Source organism: Lampris incognitus, chromosome 2, assembly GCF_029633865.1.
Source record: "Lampris incognitus isolate fLamInc1 chromosome 2, fLamInc1.hap2, whole genome shotgun sequence".
Lineage (NCBI taxonomy): Eukaryota > Metazoa > Chordata > Actinopteri > Lampriformes > Lampridae > Lampris > Lampris incognitus.
The window spans coordinates 30,980,218-31,000,050 of NC_079212.1; the positions used below are offsets into that span (position 1 = coordinate 30,980,218).

The 19,833-nt window shown below is 40.8% G+C and overlaps 1 protein-coding gene across 2 annotated transcripts; it reads left to right on the top strand.

Moving 5' to 3' along the window:
* The first annotated feature begins 2,879 nt into the window (after positions 1 to 2,879).
* On the top strand, positions 2,880 to 19,506 carry rer1 (retention in endoplasmic reticulum sorting receptor 1). Of its 2 annotated transcripts, XM_056273317.1 has the most exons (8): positions 2,880 to 2,960; positions 4,867 to 4,948; positions 6,518 to 6,622; positions 13,103 to 13,199; positions 13,708 to 13,786; positions 17,053 to 17,188; positions 17,513 to 17,567; positions 19,081 to 19,506. In XM_056273317.1, exons 2-8 carry the CDS (start codon positions 4,868 to 4,870, stop codon positions 19,089 to 19,091), a joined length of 564 nt encoding a protein of 187 aa, XP_056129292.1. In that variant the 5' UTR covers positions 2,880 to 2,960; position 4,867; the 3' UTR covers positions 19,092 to 19,506. The 2 variants fall into 2 exon arrangements, with proteins under 2 accessions (XP_056129292.1, XP_056129291.1); XM_056273316.1 differs by having other exon boundaries at positions 17,513 to 19,506.
* Positions 19,507 to 19,833: the final 327 nt, after the last annotated feature.

The window sequence follows — 19,833 nt, forward strand, 5'->3', positions numbered from 1 at the left end:
TAAGAAGCAAGGAAGGAAGGAGGAAAGAGAGAGAGATGCAGAAAATTGCTGGAGGTCGTATTGTCAAAATTAATGTCATCACAACCCTGCTTAGAAAATATCACAGCGTGGGTAGGATCTCTAAATGTGTCTTCATGCATGCTCAATAATCCAGCTAAGAAAATCAAAGAAAGTTGAATCAGCTCATCTGGATACGTTTATTGACAGATACGTTTCATCATTCATCTAAGTGACCTCTTCAGTATAATCTGTACGCAAGTATCCCCACCCTTATAAACAATACAGTTGCATAAAAACCAAAACCAACGATCAGTTTCATATATAAATATCGGTGTGACCATTAACTAGAGTTACAATGGCCATGTGTACTATTCACAGAGGATTGGGGAATGTGAGCAATCACAGCATTGTAAGATGGTGACAGATGCACTCTTAGCCCCCCCCCCCTCGGTTCAGGGATCGTCGTTCCCTCTTCACATAGATGGCCTCTTTGACTCCCCATTCAAACCAGCGTTCCTCCCTATCAAGGATGTGCACATCCTCATCTTTGAAAGAGTGGCCACTGGCCTGTAGATGGATGTAGACTGCAAAGTCCTGGCCTGATGCGTTAGCCATTCTGTGTTGTGCCATCCTCTTGGCAAGCATCGGTTTGGTTTCCCTGATGTACAAGTCACGGCAATCCTCCCGGCACTTAACAGAATACACTCTGTTTGTGCTGGGGAACCTGATACTTGGGGTGGACCAATTTCTGCCGCAGCATGTTTTGGGGTTTGAAAGTAACTGAGATGCAGTGTTCAGAAAATGTGTCTCAACTTTTCTGACACTTCCACCACATACAGAATCACCAACTGGTTTACGCTTAGTCAGCTGTTGTTCTTCACTCTTCAATTAGCTGATCGTTGGTTTCGGTCGTTATGCAACTGTATTGTTTATAAGGGTGGGGATACCTGCAGTCAGTTGAGACTGAAGAGGTCACTTAGATGAGTGATGAAACGTATCTGTCAACAAATGTATCCTGATGAACTGATTCAAATTTCTTTGAACTTTAAATGTGTTTTGAGCCAGCTGTCTCTGTCATATATCGGTCAGTGATTTTGTGGGCATCAAGGCCTCAGAAGTCATCAACACACTTGCTTTGTAGGACATTTTCTTGTGCTTCAACATGAGGTGAAGCTGAAGAATATTTCTCGGCTTAAGATAACAAAGACCATTTTGACAGTGAGATTGCCACTGCACAGCTATCTATACAGTGTAGAGTGAACTGTTTTTCACACAGTGGGACTTTGACAAGGGACATTTGAGGATGGAGCACAAATATTGTTCTGTAGAAATTGGATATTTTTGAGTGATTTTAAGTAGGGCTTACACTTTCACAGTAAAACAATAATATGATAATAATTTATGGTGAGTACAACGGTTGAAACATTAGACATCCCTATTTGGAAGTCACTTTGCGGGGGGTTTTTTTCTTCTTCCTGTTTTGAGAACACATTGAGCAGAGGTAATGGCTGCAAATTTTTCATTTGACTTATTTATTGTTTTCTTTCAGTTGTACAAATGTATATATCTTGTAAATGTTTTGTATTAGAGATTATGTTAAAAGGGTATTTAGATTTTTTTTATGATGTAGCTTCTGTTTGAGCCAGATATATAAACTTTAAATCTAAATTCAAGCTAACACTAACAAGAGGTCATATATATCTACACTGGCTATTATGAGTTGAAGACTCAAAACACACATTCACCATGCCTGTATCTTTTCAATGTATAACTTATTGTCAAGTGGAATACTGAGTTGTGTTTTCATGATGACAAAGAAGTTAGTCAAAAGAAATAATCCATGTATGCTGAAACACAAGGATTGGGGAAAAAAAACTGTAAAACAAACAAAAACAGTATTATATCTTTGCTGTAGGGGTTTAATTAGAAATGTCATTATGTAATTTTTAGAGTTTAGACACCCCACTTGACAAAAATGCTCAAAACACAGCATTTTCTCTCCATGTGTTCTGATAAATCTTGCAGGGCAAGGTCTTCATATGTTGACTATAATTAACTTTGTAACTACGTATCACCATGGCACTTGTTTGTGGATATTGATTAACATGTTTAATAGCAACATTCCAGCTTTCTCGCTTACCATCCATCATGATCAGTCATAGTGCGATTGTAGTAGTGGTGTATTTGTACAAATTAGTAAGTTCTTGATGTGACTCTAAGTTAGGCCTCTCATACATCCATTTATTTAAAAGGCACTCCCCACCAGAACAGCTATAAAAAAATAACCATGATCCTTTTCCATCATAAAAAAAGTCGATTGACTGATCAGACATCCATAAATGAAAATTGTTTAGTGTGTTTATCTGCCTATTAATTTGCACACACACACACACACACACACACACACACACACACACACACACACACACACAACTGGTCACACAAGGAGCACTTTAATGGTATAAAGGAACCTAATTTTGCATCGTTTGTGCTTATGATCAGTATTATGCTGTAAAACTATGTAAATGATGGGTTGTCATGTTTTGATATTTGTGGCGAAAATATTTCCTCGTCTTTCAATTTCTAAGAGATGTACTGATTTAATAATCACTGTTTTATCAATGTTCAATAGTTTTCAAGGTTCTTAAGTAGTGTTTTTATTCATGAATACAATATATTAAAGTGTGTGCCAATTTAGGCACCGAAATTTCGATATTCATTTTTTCCCTTTTTTTACTGGACTCATCATCATTCGAAGGTTTTTTTTTAACGTACTATCCTGAAATAATTAAATTCTAGGTATTTTAATCGCGATAATGATAGGGGTACTGCTCAACCTGTCTGAGCTCGATTAGCTTTGCCTGCCGCATTTCGGAACACTGACGTGTTCACACGTCGTCGTAAAAGTAGTCGGTTAGCTAGCTAGGTCGAGCCGGGGAGTGACACAGCGGCCGCATCAGGTAAGAAGGGTCTGTCAGTGAACGTTTAGGGTCTGCGTGTAAATGCTAACAAATTGAAGCAAACAGACAGACTGGCTGGAAAAGTAAAACCGAAAGCTTTTCTAGATTCAGTGGTTAACTATGGCAACTGGTAGATCGATGGTTTCAAAATTAGGCTAACCCAAGAGTCGTTCGCTAACCGAGTGCCGTATCTCCGGAAATGAGTTGTCCAAATCCTCGAAAACGTTATGGTACTTGTAGTTTAATTTCCCCCACCATATTAGTATTTTTCAAGCTGGATAGAATGTTAAAACTACAATTCGTCGCTTCCGGTATACTCGCGTCACACGGTGGTATTGTGGAAGATGTAGTGATATATTTTTTCGTTGCGCGACAATCGCAGGTGACCCGAGGCAGAGCTGAACTACACAACCCAGAGAGATTTTTTTTGGAAAGGGGTCAATTATAATTTGATGGCTAGTTAGCTTTCTTGAGCCAGTTTGGTAGCCTAGTTAATGATTTGGTTTAACGTCAGTAATTTAAGTAATCACAGATGAATCAACTGATGAATAGTTTATTTTTTCCTAAAGAATGTGAAAGGAAAGCTAGCTTGTTTGAAGTGGCTTGTCAGTTTACTTGCCTGCTTGTTTGTCTTGGGTAGCTACCGTTAGCAAGTTGGACTGCTAGCTATCACAGGTTAAATATCGAACATCTTGATTTGATTTATTTTGAGTTTGTCAAAAAATAAATAACCACAAATATGAAAAAAGAACAAATTACTTAATTGAAATGAAAAATAAACCTATACAACAAACTCCATAAACAAATCCACGTAAACACAAATTAAATACTACATATTCTCTTCACAAGTCTCCCTTTTTCTCTGTGGGGTCTTAATGAAATCGGTATAATGCATTGTAAGCCGTCCAGTCAGACAATGAAAATGGAACTAAAAGTTCATCTACGTGGCCCAAAACCACAAGATAGAGGTGGCAGCTACCGTCCAATATGATTAGCCAGTTAGCCCTTCCGGCTCCGAACAAGTCACTGATCAGGAATCCTTGCAAGTGGTGGCAGTAAAAATGTCGTAATTCGAATCGTCATCGGTCATCTTCGCAATGGCTACAGTTTTCAGTCTTTCCAGTTCATTTCACTGTTTTCCTCCAGGGTCCATCCTAACACGGAGAGCGATACCCCTCCCCTCAGGTGCTTTGGAACAGAATGTGATATTTTCCTTGTTCTGCGTGTAAATACCAGAAATGGGTTGTTAGCCTATCTGGGCGCCGTCCCATTACAACTTGAAGGAACACTGTTCAAAAGACTGACCAGCATCTCTGCCCGTACTATACATCTGTTAGGCCCACTGAATCCAGATCCGATGTTCGTTGTGTTTTACATCACCAAGGAATGTTTAAAGACTGTTAGGGCAAACCCATCCACTGTGTCTGTTTATATGTTTAAGAAAAAAAACTTGCATTTATCAATACATAATCATAAAGTTGAAAACGGTCTTCTCCATCCTGTCCTGACTGTACAATTAAATCAGCTTTACTTGGGGTCACTTGTGAGTAGAGTTGATTGAAGATCACAGAATTAACCTAATTTCTGTTTTGTTGGTTTGTTTGTTTTTTTTAAAACTTTTTTAGAGGAGAGCTTGTCCTCACAAGTATTGAGTTTGCTATCCCAGATCAAGGGAAGAACCGCATCTAAAAATCACTTGTATCATTCTTTTGATCCAAACCATTATTTCCAATGAAAATTATATTATTGGAAGGAAAAAGCACATTTTAGCAGGGTGCTTAATTGTTATATATTGGTTTATGCCTTAGTTTATGCACTCTTTGTTAGCCACGCTACCCAAACAGAAGAGGAATATAGTGTAGAAATGCAACTAATCGTATTGTCTTTCTGTTCTCTCTACAAACAGAATGTCAGAAGGGGACAGTACTGGGGAGTCGATCCATGGGAAACCATCTGCAGTCGCTACCTTTTTCACACGGCTCGGACAGGTAACTTGTCGTCTTTCACCGCGTTAAAGTCTGTCCTGTCCTCCTAAACTCCTGTTATTATGCGACACACTGATTTAATCTTCAGTGTTGTTACAGGCATGATCTTGACTGGAAACACTTAAGGCCCAATTTATACTCCAAATGTCGGCTAGCAGACAGATGTCTCTCGACAATTTTGACGTCATGAGAGACACTTTTGTGTCTCCCAGGGCTGTCGTGTACACGACACATTTTCTTATGTCGCGCACATTATGTCGCTTAGCTGTGATTGGATAGTTGGATTGAAGGGACGAGGTGTTCGAGCGTTGCCATAGTTTTGCTTGAGAGCGTTGTTTACATTAGGCGCGCTCATTCGAAAGAACCCTCGCTAGTGTTTACAACACAGCGCGTGACACGAAACGTTTCCATAGATACCAGGAGACAGTCAGCGACATTGCGACAAGCATAAATGCAACAACTCGAGAGACACTTTTTTGTCTGCCGGGAGACATTTGTCTGCTAGCCGACATTTGGAGCATAAATTGGGCTTAAAAGAAAATGGAAAAGAAAAATGTACAAAATTTTACAAAAAAAAATGTAAACCCTTCAGCGTAATTTGATTCATTATAGAAATCTGAATGAAAGTTCAGAATTGCAGCAGAAATCAAGGTTGTAAAACGGATGAACAGTAGTTAATTTAACGAGTTATTACAATGTAGTATTATAGTCATCATACCTGTATTTTGAGAAATGTTTCTAAGTTGGAAATATTCAGAACCAGTGTTTCACAGCACTTCATATCCCATTGTCTACCCTCAAATTGTTTAAAAACTAGAAATACTCAGAACTTGATAAAACATGGAATAGTATTGAAAAATATTGTTACTTAGGCCAACTGAATACCCCTAGATGGTGGTAGTGAAGAAAAATGATTGGCTATAGAATGTTGGGACTTAGTTGACAGTTATGCTGCCTAGCTTGTATTGGCTTGTATCATATTGAATACAACTCAAGGTTTAGATGTATAGAATTTAAAATGTGAAGCTCGCTTGAAAAAGGCATGGCTTTCAATAAGGATAGTTAACAGATGGATTACCACTGTTTAATGTCAACGCATCTCCCAATTTGTTGACAAAGACACTTATTGGAAGGCTAGATATCTGTCCATTTGTCTTTATGTATGCTCAGTTATCCAGGTAAGGAAATCACAGAAAGTCAGTTCATCTGGACACAACATTTATTGAGAGAAACGTTTCATCACTCATCTAAGTTACCTCTTCAGTCTCAACTGACTGCAGGTATCCCCACCCTTATAAACAATACAGTGGCATAACAACCAAAAACAACGATCAGTTTCGATCGGCATATGAAACCGATCGTTGTGTTCGGTCATTATGCCACTGTATTGTTTATAAGGGTGAGGATACCTGTAGTCAGTTGAGACTGAAGCGGTCACTTAGATGAGTGATGAAATGTTTCTCTCAATGAACATTGGGTCCAGATGAACTGATTCAACTTTCTGTGATACATGTTCATTTGTTTTTCTGTCCTACTGATGATTCTGTCATGTCTTTTTTGTTGCTCCCACAGATCTATCAGTCATGGCTAGACAAGTCGACCCCATTCTATGCAGTGCGATGGGCAGCCACTCTACTACTTACTGGCGTCTACATGATCAGAGTGTACATATTACAGGTAAGCAGTCAAGTAATTGCTTTATAATAAGTTAACTCTTTGATTAGTTTGAAGATAAGAAGATCAGTGTAGTAGTTTCATGTAGTACATAGTGTGATGTAGTGTTTTGGCCAAAACCTCCCTGATGAGCACTTTTTATAGACATTGTTTATAAAAACTGCTCCTCTGTTGAGGTGGTAGCATAGCTCTCTGTGATCTGATCTGCTGTTGGCTGCGGTCTCTACCTCAGCACCTCTCATCTACACCCACAGCAGTAGTAATGTTAATATTCAAATCTGTGGTTTGACTATTGAGAATAAAAAAAACTAAATACAGCCTTACAAACCCTGCCAATTCGTGGCTTTAACACATCTGAATCCCCCCCCCCCCCCAAGTCAAGTTGACTGTTTTGCAACTTTTGATTTTCTTCAGCCAGGCAGAGCTTGATATCAGCAGTTATGGTTAACTGAGGGATGTTTGGCAGAGGGAGTTGCCATAACATAATGTGATGACACCTATTTTTGAGTTTGGACCAATGTGGAAATCTTGGGCATATCCAATGTTGAAATCCTGGTCACAGTCCTGGTCATAGTCTGCCCATGGATATTTTGTTATAATTATTACACAAACTTGCAAGCAAAAATGCTGATGTAAAATTGCTAATGTTGTACAATGTTAATACCAAGCAAATACCTGTTAGGGGACCCTGTTGAGAATGGCCATGAATGTTAAGTTAGCCATGCCAATGCATAGTTGCTATATATGCCTTTTTTTAACTGAGAAAAACCCTGCAAGGAAGGTAATCTTTTTTTACATTATTCAGGCTTCTGCGCATGTATGGATAGTATGAAATTCAGTCCTAACAAGTTTCTAGTCTATAATAGTATCAGTCAGTCAATTAAGTTGCACTTTATATAGCGCTTTTCTAGCTGCTACAGCCATTCAAAGCGCTTTACATTTCTGGTCAAATCTCAATTTCAGACACCTGTTATAATAGAACACAAGCCGTTTTCTGTACAATTGCTACCCATTTCTTATGCGTAAGGCCACTGAAATGTGTAGTATGGAAAAAGTTAGCGAAAGAAATGGTCTGGGAAAACATTTGTTTCCACATTATTGTTTCCATTTATAAGGTGTTATTCAAAATTTGCAAAAATTAACTGATCATAGAATCACGAGCAAGTATAATTTCACAGAAAGTGTTTTGAATGCAAGCAGCCAATTACTTTCAATCGAAAGACAATAAATGAGCGTCCACATTTCAGCTAGGCAGAAAGCGATAGTAGCTCATCTTTGGGAAGGCTCAAACGTGTGGCACATATCAAGCTTACTAGCAAGCTAGCAGCAGCATGCTAACGTAGAAAAATTGGTATTTGCAGGTTTTTACAGAGCGAGGACATGAATACAAAAAGAAACTCTTTCACAAAAAAGCTCTAAATTAGACAACCATTTGTTGATCAGTACATGTACTCTGAGATTTTAAATAGAACAAAAATTCACCGATAAATCTGGAAATTTAAGTCACAAAGTTTAATTCTGAAATGAAAAATGTATAAGAACCCTGAAAAGTCCTGCTGAGATAATGTTTTGATTTAAATTGTTCACTGTGATAGCATATCAGTGATGCCAAAACCATACACTGTGATGACCATAGCACAATATGAATGATATGGGTTGGCTTTGTCTTGAAGACAGTTTTTTTTTAACTTATTGATCCATATTTATAAGGCTCTCAATTCTTTCCCATGTGTATGTGGGAATTTTACTAAGAGAGGTTCATTCAATGGAATCCGCTTCCAGTGTGGGAAAATGGCAGTACGAATTCACATTTGCAGCGGCCTCACCCAGTACCAGTGTGGGAATATGGCGACGCAAATTCATGTTTGTGGCGGCCTCACCCGGTACCATCCATGCAGTGTCTTTGTCTGCATCTTAAGTTTGTGTCTTTGTTTGATGGCTGGGAGAGCTGGCACTGGATCGGCTGGGAGAGCTTGGTCTGCTGCGTCCTGTGGGCCCATGGACCACAGCCCTGCCGGGAGCTGCGCCCGAGGAGGTAACACCAAGGGCGGTCTGACAGGACGTGGAAGCGGGGGAGGCCAAGCTAACTGGTAGCCAATGCAGCCGGCAGTTCCGACAGTCAAACTGGCTGGCGTTCGTTCTCTTGGACAGTAATTTTTTTTTTGTTTAGTTTCGGTATATGTGTTAGTTGGAATATATGTGTTGTTGTATTTCTTGTAATTTTTAGATATGTGTTTTTGTCTTTGTGTTGCACTGCTGTGGGCTGGGGGAAACAATATTTCATTTCATTTCATGTACGCAAGTACATGAAACAAAATGATAGTGTTCCTGATTACTGTGTGCGTTATCCTGGCAGCGGTGTTGATCATGCGTGTGAGTTTGGCCCGGTTAGTAATGGATAATATAATAATAATGGATTGAGGGTGTCCAGGTGGCATGGCGGTCTATTCCACTGCCTAACAACATGGGGATCGCCGGTTCGAATCCCTGTGTTACCTCCAGCTTGGTTGGGTGTCCCTACGGACACAATTGGCCGTGTCTGCAGGTGGGAAGCCAGATGTGGGGATGTGTCCTGGTCGCTGCACTAGCGCCTCCTCTGTGGTCGGTCGGGGCACCTGTTCAGGGGGGAGGGGGAACTGGGGGGAATAGCATGAGCCTCCCACGTGCTACGTCCCCCTGGCGAAACTCTTGTGGTTGGTGACTCCACATGTATCGGAGGAAGAATGTGGTAGTCTGCAGCCCTCCCCGGATCGGCAGAGGGGGTGGAGCGGTGACCGGGACGGCTCAGAAGAGTGGGGTAATTGGCCAAGTACAACTGGGGAGGGGAAAAAGGGGGGGGGAAGCAAAAATAATAATAATAATAATGGATTACATTTATCTACAACTACTACTACTTTCGGCTGCTCCCATTAGGGGTTGCCACAGCGGATCATCAGTTTCCATCTCTTCCTATGCATTTTCCTCTGTCATGCAAACCACCTGCATGTCCTCCCTCCACCATATCAATAAACCTCCTCTTTGGCCTTCCTCTTTTCCTCTTGCCTGGCAGCTCCGTATTCAGCATCCTTTTCCCAATATACCCAGCATCTCTCCTCCGCACATGTCCAAACCATCTCAGTCTTGCCTCTCTTATTTTGTCTCCAAACTGTCCAACCTGATCGGTCCCTTTAATATACTCGTTCCTAATCCTGTCCTTTGTCACTCCCAATGAAAATCTTAGCATGTTCAACTCTGCCACCTCCAGCTGCGCCTCCTGTCTTTCCATCAGTGCCACCTTCTCCAAACCATACAACATAGCTGGTCTCACAACCATCTAGTAACCTTCATGTAACTTGCTCATACTCTTCTGTCACAAATCACTCCTGATACTCTTCTCCACCCATTCCACCCTGCCTGCACACTCTTCTTCACCTCTCTTCTGCAATCCCTGTTACTTTGGACAGTTGGCTCCAAGTATTTAAACTCATCCACCTTCGTCACCTCTACTCCTTGCATCCTTACCATTCCGCTGTCCTCCCTCCTGTTCATGCATATGTATTCTGTCTTGTCCCTACTGACTTTCATTCCCCTTCTCTCCAGTGCGCACCTGCACCTCTCCAGGCTCTCCTCAACCTGCACCCTACTCTCCCTACAGATCACAATGTCATCCGCAAACGTCATAGTCCATGGGTACTCCTGCCTGATCTCGTTCGTCAACCTGTCCATCACCATTGCAAACACAAAAGGGCTCAGAACCGATCCTTGATGTAATCCCACCTTGAACCCATCCGTCATTCCTACCGCACACCTCACCACTGTCATACTGCCCTCATACATATCGTGCACCACTCCTACATACTTCTCTGCCATTCCTGACTTCCTCATACAATACCACACCTCGTCTCTCGGCACCCTGTCATATGGGTTCTCTAAATCAACAAAGACACAATGTAACTCCTTCTGACCTTCTCTATACTTCCCAATCAACATTCTCAAAGCAAATATCGCATCTGTAGTGCTCTTTTGTGGCATGAAGCCATACTGCTTCTTGCTAATCATCCCCTCTCCTCTTAACCTAGCTTCTATTACTCTTTCCCATATCTTCATGCTGTGGCTGATTAACTTTATACTTCTGTAGTTACTGCAGCTCTGCACATCACCCTTATTCTTGAAAATCAGCACCAGTATGCTTCTTCTCCACTCCTCAGGCATCCATTCACTTTCCAAGATTGTGTTAAACCATCTAGTTAAAAACTCCACTGCCATCTCTCCCAACTAACCTAAATAATGGATTACATTTATATAGCGCTTAATCTAGACACGGTGGCACAGTGGCGTGGTTAGCACGGTCGCCTCACAGCAAGATGGTCCTGGGTTCAAGCCCCGGGGTATTCCAACCTTGGGGGTCGTCCTCTGTGTGGAGTTTGCATGTTTTCCCCGTGTCTGCGTGGGTTCCCTCTGGGTGCTCCGGTTTCCTCCCACAGTCCAAAGACATGTAGGTCAGGCGAATCAGCCATACTAAATTGTCCCTGGGGTGTGGGGGGGGGGGCTGTGATGGCCTGGCGGCCTGTTCAGGGTGTCTCCCCGCCTGCCATTCAATGACTGCTGGGATAGGCTTCAGCATCCCTAAGAGCAGGATAAGCAGTTTGGATAATGGATGGATAGATTTATCTACACACCCAAAGCACTTCATAGTGAAGGGGGGAAACTCAACCACCACCCACCTGGTGCACCTGTAGCACCCACCTGGGTGATAACATGTTAAAGAAGCAGGTGGAACAGCACAGTGGGATGGGCTGAATACAACTATACTCTGGTATACTCATATACTATGGTACAACAATAGGAGGAGATGGGAGGCAACATAGTAGTCCTTTAAACTTACAGATGACTGATAGTCTTTGGTGGCTCCTTTTTTGGGTGTCATGTGTATGTTGGCCAAAGCTGAGTCTATTGTTCAGTGTCACTCCTGAAATATTTGAAACTGCCAACAATTTCAACTGTTTAGTTATTAATAGAATGAGGTGCTGAGGTAAGGGAGGATCAATCATTATTTCCTTTGTATTGCTGACATTGTGGTGAAGATGGTTATCCTCACCCCACTGGGTGAAGTGTGCAACCGTGTTGCGATAGTCCACAGGAGAATGGTTGTCCGTGAGTAGGGCAAGAATGCCTGTGTTGTCTTAATATTTGAGGTAAGTGGTTATGGGTGACGGACTGGTGCAATCATTGGTGTATAGTGTGTACAGGAATGGGTTCAACACACAATCCTGCGGTGCTCCGGTATTAGTGTTGAGTGCAGGTAATGTGGTTGGGCCCACCTGCACAACTTGCAGTCTGTCACTAAGGAAATTATGCATGAGATGGATTAGGATTAGACAGGGGGTGTTGAGATTGTGTAGCTTCTGGATCATCAGATGCATTTGCATGGTATTAAAAGCAGCGGTTAAGTCCACAAAGAGGATCCTGACAAAGGTGCCTGGAGAATCCAGGTGCTGGATGAGGAGGTGCAGCAGATAGGCCACAGCATCTTCTGTGCCCTTCTTAGCTTTATAGGCAAATTGGAGGGAAATCCAGTTGTGGGGTGACAACTAGCAGAATGATGTTAAGCAGCAGCTTCTCCAAGCAATTCATTATTATGGATGTGAGGGCAATGGGATGGTAGTAGTTGAGTTCTGTGGGCCAGGGATTTTTGGGTACGGTGATTATGGAAGCAGTTTGCCAGAGTGTAGGTATTGTGGCAGTCTGGTAGGATTTGCAGAAGAGTCAATGAAAAATTGATGAGAGTTCCAGGGCGCAGGTCTCCAGCATGCTCTGGGATACCATCAGGGCCCGGGGCCTTGCCTAGCTTATATCAGTTAAGCTGGTGTCGCACCTCCTCCTCTGTAAAGGGGGCCAGTTTTTTGGGATCTGGTAGAAGGAGGACTTTCAACTATCCTTTACATTCAGTTGAGAAATCCTTAGTATCAAAGCGGGCATAGAATATATTGTTATTTTTCAAAGGTTTCTGGATTGGTAGTTGCACACAGGTTGGGTTTTGGTTCACACCCAGTTAGGTTTTTCACATTCTGAAATGCCTGCTTGGTGTTAATGTTGCCCAATTCTGATTTGTCTCTGAATTTCAGTTACACCTTAAACACATCATTTATGGTTGTTCGATCTGCCATTTTGAGGCCAGCCCAGTCTTTGAGCCTATAAGCATTGTACTTCTCCTTCAGGCTCTGTTTCATTTAGAGAGTGATCTGAGGCTTGGAGTTGGGATTTCTTTGTCTTAAGTGGAATGGTGCTGTAGTGTATTGACAGAAACCCTATCACTCATATCTTCATCAAAAATACCCCAATCAGTGTATGGCAGGGAGCCTTGAAGTTGAATAATGGCATCCTCCGACCATTGTGGGGTGCTGTACCATAGTGGCTTATGACATTTCAGTTTCTGTTTGTACAGCGGAAGTAAACTGACACTATTGACACTAAAGGTATGTTTTTGTTTCTAATGCTTTTCAGGGCTGGTATATTGTAACATACGCTTTGGGAATCTACCATCTCAACCTGTTCATCGCTTTCCTATCACCAAAAGTGGATCCTTCACTGCTTGATGAAGGCAAGTTTAAAGATATTAGTCCTTTATGATAAGCTCATGTTGAGTAGCTGGGCTATCTTGGCAGAGATCTTGCATTCATGCTGCCAGTGACTCAAAAACAGTACATCTGATTTAACAAATGATGTGGTTTATATGTACAGGACTCTTACACAGGTTGAAGATTGCTCAGCTGAAATTTTACTCACAGAGTACTACTGAGTAACTGTACATTTGAGGAAATAGGGTAAATTAATTTCAAACCTTTCCCGATTATGTAGTTTTGAGTTGAGGGGAAAAATGGATACACCTGAATTCAGTTTACCTACCTTTTTGTTGACATTATGTTATCTTTTTTGAGTATGCATACATGTTTTCATGTGATTTAAATTCCATAGATAAATGATATTTTCGCTGTTTTGTTTTTGTTTTATATCTATTGATGTTCATCTAGTGCTTTACAACAGTGGAAGCAAATGGTTGATGTTCCTTTTTGTTAATCACTACTGCATGAAACTTGTCTCACCTGCAGATGAGGGCCCCTCCCTCCCTACCAAGCAAAATGAGGAGTTCCGCCCATTCATCAGGAGGCTGCCTGAATTTAAATTCTGGTGAGAGCCCACCTCATGGCCTGGCCATTCATTGCACTCGTCCATCAATTTCAAATCATCTTCCTTTGCTTGGCCTTTTTTGTGGCCCCTGACTGAGTCATGCGAAACAGAGGAAGAAGCAGTTTTCTCTAAACCACAGGAGATGGGGTTTTATGATTTACAATTTGTGTGCCTTGACAGACTAGTACAGAGTTCCAGGTGCTGAGACAGAATGTAAAAGAGTAACCTTTTGATTATGTAAAACTTATTTACAATATCTAGTCTTGCTATCTGAAAAAGAGTAATTCCCCCAGTGAATTGCCTTTTTATTTGCTAAACTTTTTTTGCTTTCCCTCCTGAAGGACAAGCAAGTCATGCTGGAACTGAAACATTTCATGATTCCTTTCACAGTGGGATGGTCAATAACCTCCATCAGTACAGCAGGGCATTATGTTGTTCAATAGCTGTCCTTTGTTTGGATAAAACTAAGACCATACAATTTTGGTAGCCAAAGAATGATGATGCTAAGTTGAATCAATATTGCACATTCAAAGTGCTATGACAGTCGTGTTACATGCCCTGACAATGACAGTCTTTAGCCTTATATGACCTTGTGTGTGCACATGCAAACCTTTTGTCCACCTGAGTATCAAAGCAGGAAGCATGGAAAGAGACTTTGCATTAGTCAGCTGAGGACCTCTCATTTGCCTGATTTATGGAATTTTTTTTTTTTTGTTCCTTCCTCCAGTGGCTTAAAACTGCCCTATAAATGCTGTTGCCATGGGAACTGACACAATTTGTAATTGGGGTGCTCTCTTAGAAAGTGGATGGTAAAGATGAGAAGACTCCTAATCACACTAATTACCCTACACAAGTGTAACTTTCCAAACAGCTACATTAAACCCAAGTACAGTACTTAGACTATGTCTAACTGACACTCCAGGCATGGGGCTTACACTTGGAGCCTGGAACAGTCACACGGCTGCCATGGCCTAGGATACCTGGAAACTCAGAGTAGTTTTCCAGTAATGGAAACACCTGGAAATTTTTTTAAATTGATCATATGTCCTGAAAATGTAATTAGAATCATAGAAATTTGTAAAATTAGGTTATAACATTTTATTTGTACCTGCTGACATTCTATATTTTAAGTGAGATGTTTGTCTGAGATGGTAAATTTTTGATGGAGATGGTCTATTTTTAGCAATATTTTAATCACTGAGATTGTACATCACCAGTTGAACTTTGGAAGAAATGTTTATTGACCACCTAAAAGTTAGTCCATTTAAATATTACTGAGACTTCGACTGATAATACCAGTTAATATGACCTTCTGTGAGCAACAGCTGTCTGTCATGTACAGTGCATCCGGAAAGTATTCACACCCCTTCGCTTTCCCCACATTTTGTTATGTTACAGCCTTATTCCAAAATTGATTAAATACTTTTTTTTCTCATCAATCTACACACAATACCCCATAATGGGAAAGGTTTTGTAGAAATTTTTGCAAATTTATTAAAAATAAAACACTGAGATATTGCATGTACATAAGTATTCACACCCTTTGCTATGACACTCAAAATTGAGCTCAGGTTCATCCTGTTTCCACTGATCATCCTTGAGATGTTTCTACATCTTGATTGGGGTCCACCTGTAGTAAATTCAATTGATCGGACATGATTTGGAAAGGCACACACCTGTCTATATAAGGTCCAACTGTTGACAGTGGATGTCAGAGCAGAAACCAAGCCATGAGGTCAAAGGAATTGTCTGTGTACCTCCGAGACAGGATTGTATCAAGGCACAGATCTGGGGAAGGGTACAAAAAAATTTCTACAGCTTTGAAGGTCCCGAAGAGTACAGTGGTCTCCATCATTCGTAAATGGAAGAAGTTTGGATCCACCAGGACTCTTCCTAGAGCTGGCCGCCCAGCCAAACTGAGCAATTGGGGGAGAAGGGCCTTGGTCAGGGAGGTGACCAAGAACCCGATGGTCACTCTGACAGAGCTCCAGCATTCCTCTGTGGAGATGGGAGAACCTTCCAGAAGGACAACCATCTCTGCAGCACTCCACCAATCAGGCTTTTATGGTAGAGTGGCCAGACAGAAGCCTCTGCTCAGTAAAAGGCACATGACAGCCCACTTGAAGTTTGCCAGAAAGCACCTAAAGGACTCTCAGACCATGAGAAACAAGATTCTCTGGTCTGATGAAACCAAGGTTGAACTCTTTGGCCTGAATGCCAAACGTCACGTCTGGAGGAAACCAGGCACCTCTCATCACCTTACTAATACCATCCCTACAGTGAAGCATGGTGGTGGCAGCATCATGCTGTGGGGATGTTCTTCAGCGGCAGGAACTGGGAGACTAGTCAGGATCGAGGGAAATATGAATGGAGCAAAGTACAGAGAGATCCTTGATGAAAACCTGCTCCAGAGCGCTCAGGACCTCAGACTGGGGCGAAGGGTTACCTTTCAACACGACAACGACCCTAAGCACACAGCCAAGACAACGAAGGAGTGGCTTCGGGACAAGTCTGCGAATGTCCTTGAGTGGCCCAGCCAGAGCCCAGACTTGAAACCCATTGAACACCTCTGGAAAGACCTGAAAATAGCTGTGCGGCGACACTCCCCATCTAACCTTACAGAGCTCGAGAGGATCTGCAGAGAAGAATGGGAGAAATACCCCAAATATAGGTGTGCCAAGCTTGTAGCTTCATACCCAAGAAGACTTGAGGCTGTAATCGCTGCCAAGGGTGCCTCAACCAAGTACTGAGTAAAGGGTTTGAATACTTATGTACATGCAATATTTCAGTTTTTTATTTTTAATAAATTTGCAAAAATTTCTACAAAACCTTTTTCACTTTGTCATTATGGGGTATTGTATGTAGATTGATGAGAAAAAAAGGAATTTAATCCATTTTGGAATAAGGCTGTAACATAACAAAATGTGGGGAAAGTGAAGGGGTGTGAATACTTTCCGGATGCACTGTTCATCCAAGTAAAAGTCATGCAAGATGTTCTTGACAAGTTCTGGAAAATGATTTCTTAAAAAGGGTGGGAACCCTGAGTGGCTTACACAATATTCCGGCTCAGTCAATACCACAGTACTGATTACTCTTTATGTATTAATTCCTGATGTGACTATACTGAATTGTCCCTTCTTTTGTAGATATTTCCAATCTATACCTGTAATTTAAGAAATTTAAGAGATGGGGATGATGAATCTTGCATTAGTGGGCTACTTTTGGAAATAAATGCTGTTTTCTTTTTTTCCCCCCTCTCTCTCTAGGCATTCAGCAACAAAAGGCATCGTCATTGCCATGATTTGTACGTTCTTTGATACCTTCAATGTGCCAGTGTTCTGGCCTATACTTGTAATGTACTTCATCATGCTCTTCTGCATCACCATGAAGAGGCAGATCAAGGTAAGGAGCACTCCCTCACCATTTTGCTGCTGAGCCACAGATCAATTCAACCATTTCTGATGTTCCCTAGTTTAAAAAAAGAAAAAAAAGTGGAATGGGGATGTTAAAGCTAGAAAAACCGTGTCACACTTATTAACCTAAATTGGTATTCTGCAGCAACCTCTTTTGGCAGCATTGAAAGCAGCTGACCTAGTCAGTAGAGCCTCTGACTGCAGTGGGGTTTGAATTACTCCAGCCTTTGAATATTAATAGAAATGTTAGACATTGGCGAGTTCAGTGGTAAGTGTCACTAATTCACATCTTCTCTCCTCTCTCTTCATTTAGCATATGATCAAGTACAGATACCTACCCTTCACACATGGCAAGAGGACTTACAAAGGCAAGGAAGACACAGGGAAACCTTTTGCTAGTTAAAAAAAAAATCCACCTCCCCTTCCCCTGCTCCACATTTGAGATTAAAAGCTATCAAAATGGCAAAAAAAAATCAAGTGAGGAGTGATGAGGGTCAGTGATTTATTTTAATTTTATTTTTTACTTTTTACTTCTTTTGTTATTTTGTTTAGGGGGACAACAAGATGAAAACTTTAAAAAAAAAAGAGTTTTGATCCGTGGTTAACAGTGTTGGGTTGGGCGTAGCAGCAACCCAGATGAAGTTAGTCCTGAGACATTGCCTTGGTTTGTTCATGAGGTTAGGGAATTTCAGTTGGCCAGCCTTTGCATATGAACAGTAGATGATCAGACTCGGTGCTGCTGCCTTTTGCCTTTGAACCCATTGGGGTAAGTATGATGAGGCCAGGAAAGAGTAACACTGAAAGTAATTTTCATGATGTAAAAATTTGGATTTTTTTTTTTTTTTAATAAACAGCAATTTCACTGGATCTTTCTCCCAAGTGAAACAAATTTGCCAACTTCTGACCAAGACATTGGTACCTACTCATTTGTAATAACTTCTATATATCTAAAGTTGGGAATATTAGAGAAAAATAACATAATTTAGATGTGGGAAAGGACATTTGAAACAAAACAAAGATTCTCAAGTCAAATGGGTCATTGTGTCAAATGCAGTAGAAGTGCTGCTCTGGCTTGAGAGGCTCCTGCCCATCTGTCCTCTATACTAGATGCAGCCACTTGTTTAAAGATTAGGAACAGCTCACTTGAATATGCATTCAGTACACGCACAATATGGAGTACACCTATGGCAACATGCAACTCTTCTTTGCAAGTTGATAAATTGTACTGAAATAACAGTGAGTAACTGGCAGTTAGAGTTGCCTACAACTGCCTACTAATACAATTCTGTTGACGGTCTGATCCTTATCAATTGAGCCAATGGAGAAAGTATCATGGATGATGATCGTTGTGTTAATTGACACCATAGGATGCATAATTCAAGATGAGTGTCGCTAACCCCAACCCATTTAGTGCCCTGTAACCCACATCTTCATCCAGCTCCCTCTGCTTTTGCACCTTGTACAACTGAACACCTGTGTAACTGAGCACTCCTGGAAACCAAATTGTGTTCTGATTTATTTGAGGGGGCGTATTGCGTAAACCTGTAAGACAACAAAGTTAGCTGTACTTTTAATTCATTTCATTCCATAGATGGTCATTCTATTTAAAACATGCTGTACCAGTGAAGAGTGATACCAGTACTCTGTCGTTAAATAAAGTCAAATTTGTAATGCAGTTTGACTCCAGGCAACCGTGGCATTTTCATGTTCACCCCAAAGCTCCTCACACTTTGAAATATCAAACCAGCAGTGTGTCAAAGTCCCAGGGCTGATTCAGTTTCTCTAGACTTATTTTTATCCCTTTCATAGTGTTGACTTAAAAATATAGTTACTTTTTGATCATTCCAAGCAAAAATATTGTTCTCTTTCTTTCTTTTGCAGAGGAAACATAAGAACATTGACAATGATCGCTTTTATTGTAACAATGGATGATGGGGGTGGCGATCATTCTTTTTCTCTCTGCCCCTAGGACTTTTTTGACATTTTTATCGGTAAGATGGGGATGCTTAAGTGTTTGCAGTGGTACTGATGGTGACAGAGACTTTTTATTTTAAACCTTGATCAACACTGTAGTGAGGGAGCAAAACCTTTTTTTTCCCCTGTAAAAAGTCCATGTTTTGAGGGGTTACCACAGAAATTTGTATATATATTTTAAAATATGGAATTGTTTTGAGATTATTTTTTCATTTCATTTTCAACCATCACACTGTTTCCAAGTGTTCAATTAAATCCATTCTTTGTCATTTGGAATTAATAATAACAGAAATTGGGTTCTAAATTTGATTTATTAAAAATGTTTCTCATTGAGTGCATGTTATTGTTTTTTGTGCTGCAGGTAAAAACAAAAACTTGATTTTAAATAACTTGAGTGTATTTTTTTTCACTCCAAACACTATTAAAGAGGCTGTGTCCCTTCAAATGATATGTGTGAGATATGTCTAAGCTTCCTACTTGAAAGTGTCTTTTTTTTTTTTGCAACAGGCTGCAAGTAGTCAAGCTAGTAGATTAACTTTCAGTACAAGTGAAAAATGCCAGCAGCAAATAGGACTTACATCAGCAAATGTAAACACAATGATTAAACTTGCAACTGAACCATATATAGTCATAAGCTGATATATTAAATTTCACAGAATC

Excerpts from the sequence above, each read along its gene's own strand:
- rer1 (XM_056273316.1), top strand. The coding sequence starts at position 4,868 with ATGTCAGAAGGGGACAGTACTGGGGAGTCGATCCATGGGAAACCATCT. Across the intron at positions 4,949-6,517 it reads TTTTCACACGGCTCGGACAG|ATCTATCAGTCATGGCTAGA; the intron begins GTAACTTGTCGT and ends TTGCTCCCACAG. Across the intron at positions 13,200-13,707 it reads TCCTTCACTGCTTGATGAAG|ATGAGGGCCCCTCCCTCCCT; the intron begins GCAAGTTTAAAG and ends TCTCACCTGCAG.